We start from the raw sequence: 8223 nt of genomic DNA on the forward strand, positions 1-8223 counted from the left end.
GACAGTATAGGCAGCAGCTAGGCAGGCAAGATAAAGTTATACAAAGTCAGTATGTATCGAGGGAAACGGCCTGATATTGTCAGGATGTGAATTGTTGACATTTGAACTGCGCACGTGCGTTTGTTTATAATTTCATTTCCCGCGAAAGATCACAAATTACAAATTACAAATTACAAATTACAAAAGTTTATTGAATCCGTATAAAATTTACATTTTACATGGGACGAAAATACAATAAACAGTGCAGTGCAGATAGAGAGTCAGAAGAAAAGAGAGCAATAAGTAATAAAAGTAATCAAATAATACAGAAATTACTTAAGAGTGCAAGAGAGTTGGTGGGCATTATTACAATGATTGCAGCACATGACCTGCTATCACGGACCTGCTATCACGGATAGGATATCACATCATCCCAAAATGGCGGCGTGTCTTTGCCAACATACCGACGGCGACGAGATACGTGAACATGAGCTTGCTGCTGACTTCAAATACTTTAAACTCGGCGATGGGGTCGATCAGGAGAAGGCCATTGCAACATCCTCTACTTTACGCTCGGAATCGCCAATTCCAAACTCCGCATCTCGCTGGAAACGGTGCCATGCTGAAAAACTGAACATTTATTGTGTCCCCATTCACAAGTCGCAGTATATGCATCCCGTCGGCGTTGACGACGTCATGGATGCGGTCCATCAGAAGATCCAGATGTCTGCTTCCGGCTTTTCTTCTGCCACTGATCGGAAACTTCGGTCTAAGCGTAGTACATCTTGTACCAGTAGGCCTAGGTCTAAATCTACTGGTGAACAACAGAAATCCTCCCACTCGGCCTCACGGTCACAGAAGCAACAGGCAGAATCAGAATCTGCTCTGCCATGCCCACTGGAACTGACTGCCGAGTCATTGCAATTGACACCATTGCAGCTGCCAACGCCAGCGGTAGAGATGCACATCAAAGAAAACAAAGGATTCAGCCGTGACCGTGTCCACTATGAATATGATTACAAAAGCCTTCTTCGAGACATGATAAAGCCGAACCGTGATCCAGACAAGTGCGATAAGTGGTGGGCCAAATTTGAACATGAAGTTGTGCGAAGGTACAACATTATGGAAATTGTCGATAGAAACTTAACCCAGCCAGATATTGATGAGGAGATGTCCTTGGCATTTTCGGATTCATTCATGGTTCGAAGCTCAGCCAATGCCAATGCAGCCGGTAAGTTCACAAACAGTGGGGTATCAAGTAGCCTACATTATTACCATGCTGTCGGCTTCCTATCCTTGTCACCTTCCACTCCAGTTCCACTCTACATTAGTAGTTTTCCATCAAGAAATTGCATAAAAAATGGAAAAATTCAAAAGCCGAGTTGAGCCCCTCCTGGCAGCGATCCAGGCAGCCATGAGTAGAAATAATAATAACACGTTTTTCTACCATATGAGATTTAAAACAAATTTGGAAAAGCTTCTTACACTCCCAGAAAAATAGGTTGTGAAATACATGTAGCTGATTGCAGGCGAAGAACAAATTCATTGAGGGAATACCATTGCCAAGACATGACAAATTTCGTGTGACCCAGTGTAAAATTTGGTAGATTGGTTACTGTTTTAAATGCCACATGAACAAGAAAAAAAAATCATTTTTGAAAATCCATCTTTTTTAACTGGAGGTCAACACGTCTAACACTTGACGAAAGATGGCAAAATCTTAAAATGGTTTTTGTTGTTCATGAAGCATTTAAACCGTAACCAATTGATCAAATTTTACGCCACTTGGTCCATTAAATTTGTCATGTCTTGCACTTGGCTACAATTCATGTGAATTTTCGGTAATTTCAAAATGAAGTGACGCTGTAACCGAACAAAGTGACCCGTGGCCAAAAGCTTTGGGGATTAGGTACTGTTACTGTATGTACTCGCACACAAAGTTTGATACAATTCTACGGGGGGGGTCATTTCCGTAATCAGTGCTACGCTCTCAGAGAGTGGCTCTTAATGAAGCAAATATTGGTTCTCGAAATAGTCTAAATATACTTTCAGAATGCAAAGACCCAAGTAAGAAAATGCTGGAAGATCTGTTGAAAAATGTCCAAGGGGAAGAGGATAGAGTAAAACTTCTTCGTCAGAACACCTTGGCTGACCAGTCTATGGACACTAGAACTCCTGTTTCCAAGGCATTCGACTTCCTTGATTTTCGTCTGTAAGTAGAACAACTATTGAACTAATGCTAATTAGGCATGTTAGGGTCAGCTGAGGTAGTAGAAAGGCTCAGATGGCGTCCGTCCATCTGTCAGTGACATGAATTGATTTACACTGTGCAGGTTCCACAACGAAAGTTATATTTTTCCAATTTTGCATTTGGTAAACTGTATAAAAGACCAATTTTTGTTGCCTCCCGACTCACGATAAGCAAGCTACAGAGCTTGTCATGTTTTGGCCAACAGCTAGCCCTGCCCAGCAATAAAAAAATTGAACAGTGCCATACTATGAGTCTGAAAAGAAAATATGTAAGTTTTAAAAGGGTTAACATTTTTGAAAAAAAAGTATTGCAAAGCGAGAGGAGAAAAAGACTGACGAGAATGTAAAGGCTTCAGCTATGGGGGCGCTGATTGTAAATATTGATTAATTTCAAATCGCAGAAATCGGTATGGGTAGCTATGGGACAGGATTGACGATAATCTCTCTTTTTCTCGCCAATTATGCCAGTGGATGACCATACCGTACCGTCAAAGTGTGGGGTAAAGCGCTAAGGCCGAGCGTACTAAATAAAACACGTAAAAATAATCAATATGCATTTGATGTAATTTGGGTGCCCCCTTATTTTGGGATCCAATGTTAGATGTCGTAAATTTGGGAGAATTGATAAAAGCATAGAGTCAGAGAAACAAAAATATTTAGTTTCTTTTGGCTTCACTTTCAATCAGGACTGTAAATTTTGCTACGTACCTTATTATTAGCTCCTTGTCAGTGTCAATTAAGTTTAAAAGACGAGTCATGGCATACATGGTACAGGTGACTGTGTGATACTGATAAGTCGGCCAGACTCGCCTCAAAGTCAATCATGATTACCTGTGTTCATTCTACTCCTGTTTTTGAATACAATTTATTCCAGCACTATGTTTTGCTTGCACTTCTTGGAAGCTCTTGACAGTTTGATAGAAAACCATGTGAATGGCTTGCCCACTGATGAACATTGCTTTGAAAATCTTTTTCAAACATTTGCAAGAATATTCTTCTTGGAATTCAGGTGAGTTCGACTGCTCATTTTATGGCTAAGTGGCGATTATTTGTCCATTAAACCGCTACAATGAAAATGTTGCAAAGTAGATAACGTCTTTCAGCAGTCAAGAGTATGGACTGCACGAGTGTGCACAGGATTATTTCTCGTGTGATCAAGATATTTTTATCGCATGCTTTTCTGTGATTTTGACTTCCGCATAAATGCATACAGGTAGATGACAATTATAGCATTGCCCACCTAGTGTTAACACTAGAGTGTGACCGTAACCTAGTTTTCCTGTCATCATTTTTTTACAGACAAGCCTCGAAGCGCTCCATGAATATATTTGGTGAGAATGTGTCATCCATCCCTGACCTGCGTTGTGAGGTTTTGCATGGTCATCGGCTGCAAGGAGGACTGGTCATCACAGTTGCTGAGGTATATGCTTTAAAGTTGTACCACAGCACATTTCCACCATGATTTATAGAAGGCAGTTTGCACTATTTTTGGCTCATCTGTTTATGTTAGTCAATGTCATGGTGCAGCATGTTGTTGTTAATGTTAGACATGGGCCGCAGGTTTTGTGCTGGGAACACATAAACCCAACCTCGGCCATTACCCCCCCTTTTTTTTGAGGACTGACTATGATATTTCTATCACCGTCATATCATTACAGGTAAAACCGCAAGTGAAAGAGTCACAGCCTATTTCCAGCTACAATCTGCGTTCAGGAGGGCCAACCGAGGAATGGATAGAAAATCCTGATAATTTTGACTTACCAGATGAAGTATTTGGTCAGCATGCTGCAGAGCTTCTTGTTGAGCTTCCATACACAGCACTTACTCGTTTTGGCAACAAGGAATGCATTTTTGGTATGATAATTCAGTGCACACGGGTAAGTATGCAGTCATTTTACATCAACTGTAAAAAAGGTTCTTGTCTTTCAGAATCAATTAGAACATAATAGCGTTAGAAGTCATTTGGTCCATGTATCATTTCATGTCACTGCGTACACTGTTGTTCTGTTTTGGTTCAATAGCAATGTATGCTTCCCAAATACCTTAAATAGCCCACAAAACCTTTTTGTGGATAGAACAGTCAGGATAAGGCGAAACTCTGTTTGGAACATTTTTGAAGGGGTATTCAGAGTGACTAAATTGTGATTTTTGACCATAGAAATGTCAGGCCAACACATGCAGTTGTTTCTGAATGGGTGTATTTGCTTTTACAGGTTCGTCTGACCTGTCTACATATGTCTGAGGAGCACTTACAGATGTTACAGGAGAGTGAGCCCATAGAGCTGGATGCAGACGACAAGGCTGAAATCCATTATTCTAGATCGTATGATATGTTGAATAGGGAGGACCGGAAACATCTGGCATACATTCTGTTACTGTTTGCTTATTTCACTGATAATGATGTATTTTTGAAGTAGGAAATGGAATGAACTTCTTGTAGCTTGCCTTTCTATAACCTATGCAAATACGGTTTTCTCACGTTTGTAAGGTCCAGCGTACAAGAGTGTAAAGTAGTCCGTAGGCCAATACTACCAAGGGCCTTATGAATTTGAGAAAACTGTTTATACCGTAGTTTAGATTGAAGGTTGGGTCAGTTCTTGAATGTCTGAAAGTGAGAATGCACATTGCTGGCTTTATGAATTCTTGGTATCAGTAATAATCACTTGATGTTCTAAAATATGACTTATTATGAGCATTGTCATTGCCTGAGGTCCAGTGACCATTTTACTCTGAAACTGCAGTATGTTGCTGAGTTCCTAGCGGAGACGAGTCGATGTCGAAGGTGGTAAAATATACCTGCTCAGCGAATTGTTGGGGGTATTATTGTCACAGGAGTCATCTGTCAGTCGGCCATTTGTTTGTCTTTTTTCTAGGATTCTGCCTTGCTTCGAATGTGAGTCAAATAGAGCATTAGAGCGTCAAATAGCTATTTTAAATGGTGTCAGCATGGCAGTCAGTAAGACGGCCCATATGTAAATTTTTTGGTGATTTGTCTGATTTGTACTTGTAGTTTGGCCATCATCTTGTCCATTAAACTGATACCATTATCTAAATCTGATTTGGACCGAATTTCGGCTGAGTGCCAGACCCTTGGGCCTCTTGTCGCCTATCGACCATTTCATTAATTTTTAATCGGACTGCTGTACAGAATTGAAGTGGTTGCAGTTTGAGGTAGGATTTATTCAATAGGGCAGACATCAGGTATTTGAAATCAATACTATTCGTGATGCATTAATTGCTCTCACAATACATCCAATAGGTTGAGGCTTGAAGTAAGACAGCACAGTGAAATCAGCTCCCGTTGATGCGGGGAGCTGAATCCAAAATGAGGCAGAAGTCTGTGCTTAAGAGTCTGTTTAAAGAAGACCTGAAACCTTAGACCATATGGATATGGACTGTTATTGGTGTCTGTTATTATCATTTTACATGTATGTTATCATCGTCATTTTACCACTTTGTTTAAAAGGTCTCATCATACAGGGTGTTAAAAAAAGTTTGGCACAGTTGAAATGCCCAATAACTTTTGTTTGAAATAGACTATACATGTAGACCTATAACACCCTGTATGTTGCATTTCATGGCTTTTCTTTTTACACATAGCTTATTTTGGCTTTTTGGCATTTACACTCATTCATTCATTTTTACAGCATGCATGGTTTCTATGCTTTGGTTTTATATCTACCGATAAGCTTATATCTTGGTGGGTACTGCCTATCATTTCATTGCCAGAATGATTTCATTATCGAATGTAGTTTATTGTGTGGATGGTTCATTGTTTTTGTGGATATTAGATTGTAGTCTTGTACATTCAAGGGTGTCTGAAGTTTCCTCTAGACTTGAATTGAAAGGGTCACTGCAAGAATCCAAAAGCGTCATATGTACATGTAGCCTATGTAGGGCAATGCATTAAAAAGGTAATCCTGAAACAATGGGGTTTTATGTGTATTAATGCCATGGATATTTCACTACATCTATGATAAAGTACATGCAGACACTATATGCTTTCCATTGATGTCTTCATGGCACCCATACCCTCACTGATAAATGCATACCAATGTCTTCCATATGACAAGCAGAATTCATTGCCTACCATAGACGTAAATATTGTTGCGAATGTAATTGGTATCCCTACTGCAAACTATATTCTTCGCATAAAGTTTTACATTTGATTTGGACTGCACTGTTTTTTATTGGACTTATTGCAGAATAATGCGTTAATGAAATGATTGATACTGCATAAGGAGTTATCAAATCTAATGATCTATTTTGGATCCATTGGAGATGAGTTTGACCAGGACATTGAGTGAATTGACCTGGTTTATACCTTCTGAAGCTGCTCGCCACATGAAGTGAATTTTTATAAAAGAGATGGACTTATTTCACACCAGATGTTACTTGAAATGAATTCGTATCTTTAATGTCATGATTCATCGGATGCCTAATCCACTTTGAAACAAAAATTCCCCAATTTGAAATGGGGCCTTTGAGGTGACATGCAATGGTTTTCATGATCCAGATGTTGTCCTTTTGAATTTCGGTCTGTGTTGTTAATCTAGAATTGTATCTCTTGTGATATTTTATGTAGACATGTGTCTAGGTATGTACCTGTAATTTATTAAACAAAAGTTTGGCCTTATTTGGCATCAGATATATAGCTACCAGGTAACCTGTACTATATTCCATCTTAGATTTTTGCTGCCCTGCATATTAAATCATTCATGGAAATCCAAACTAAAACACTGAAACTCTGACGAAAGCTACCCTGTTCTAAGAAGATCAGGCTGGTAAACCACTCCTCTGATTCAATGAATCGGATCAGCTACTGGCAGTTTTCTTCTACCTCACTTCATTTTGCATACATCTATGTTATGCATGTTTTTCTATCCATGCACCTAGAATAAAGATGAGGTCTGCATTGAAAGTGTGCTGTTCTTTTAGTCATTACGGTCATATAATTTCGGTCATTTAGCTTTTTGAAAATTTTACCTCGGAGCCACTTCGCCCCACAGTTAGTTAGCCCGATTGCAAAATACATTGATAGCTTGTGAACGTCATTTATCTGCTACATGTAACCTGCAAGGCAGGTGCAGAAAATTGTAAATGTGAATAGTTTAACGCAATTATGGGGTTCTATATGTGTCCGATTATGGGGACTCGTCCAACTTTTATGGGGAAATCTCGATCCAACCGGATCTGCACATTTTTAGACTCCCTGGGCAGCCCATCGTGTTGTCCTAATTTGATCACAAGGCCGGTCCAGATTTTGGAACATTTCCCAGCGTTGTGGGTGGACTCTTGTGGGGACCTGCCTTTGGCCCCATAACTTTATCAAGGTCCTCCTAATAGGCAAAGTTCAACTGAAAGGACAATATTTCTCATTTACATAATTTTTTTCAGAGAAACGTTTTTCCCTTTCAACCTTTCCAACTCGTGTCCCTAGACGAATAATTGGTCGAGACGTTTGAACAGGCCTCTGAGAGGACTTCTGTTTCCCCAAAAGACTCGTCCTAGTCTTATTACAACATACGGCATGTCCAAGAGTTGACAATGGTTCCCCCATCCGTTGGCTCGGTCCTTGTCCCTGGTCAACTTCGTTGTTTTAACAATTCCTTTTGTTAAAACATTAAGGAATGTCTCTAGAGGATCGTGTTTCCCTATAACATTTCCAACTCTTGTCTTGGGACGAATTGGTTGTGCTGTTTGAGTATGCCTCGACTCAGAGAGGGCAATGTTTCCCCTCTGCACAATCCTCCTAGTCGTTGGTCATCTCCAACTGCTGTCCCTGGACAATTTTTTGGTTGTGCATTTTTGGCATTCCTCGGAGAGGGCAGGGCAGTGGGTTATCAAATGCATGCATTATCTAAAACCCCATGTACATTAACACTTTACCTTTCCTCACAAAATTGAAGTAAAAGCATTTGATAGACTATTCATATCGGCCAATGTTTCCCAAATTCACCGTCACCTATTTGGTTAGATGACTTTGTATAAGGT

General features: G+C 39.9%; 1 protein-coding gene across 1 annotated transcript; it reads left to right on the forward strand.

The window, feature by feature from the left end:
- Positions 1–7150, forward strand: LOC135503567 (uncharacterized). The gene is made up of 6 exons (XM_064797170.1): positions 1–1210; positions 2032–2191; positions 3104–3238; positions 3529–3649; positions 3888–4106; positions 4443–7150. Exons 1-6 carry the CDS (start codon positions 364–366, stop codon positions 4644–4646), a joined length of 1686 nt encoding a protein of 561 aa, XP_064653240.1. The 5' UTR covers positions 1–363; the 3' UTR covers positions 4647–7150.
- The last annotated feature ends 1073 nt before the right edge of the window (positions 7151–8223 follow it).

The sequence above is a fragment of the Lineus longissimus genome, unplaced genomic scaffold, assembly GCF_910592395.1.
Source record: "Lineus longissimus unplaced genomic scaffold, tnLinLong1.2, whole genome shotgun sequence".
Taxonomy (NCBI): Eukaryota; Metazoa; Nemertea; class Pilidiophora; order Heteronemertea; family Lineidae; genus Lineus; species Lineus longissimus.

What these genes read in the sequence shown, in the direction of transcription:
- LOC135503567 (XM_064797170.1), top strand. Translation starts at nt 364, where the DNA reads ATGACCTGCTATCACGGACCTGCTATCACGGATAGGATATCACATCAT. An exon ending in AGCCAATGCCAATGCAGCCG is followed by an intron (nt 1,211 to 2,031) that starts GTAAGTTCACAA and finishes ATATACTTTCAG; the next exon opens with AATGCAAAGACCCAAGTAAG. An exon ending in GACTTCCTTGATTTTCGTCT is followed by an intron (nt 2,192 to 3,103) that starts GTAAGTAGAACA and finishes AATTTATTCCAG; the next exon opens with CACTATGTTTTGCTTGCACT.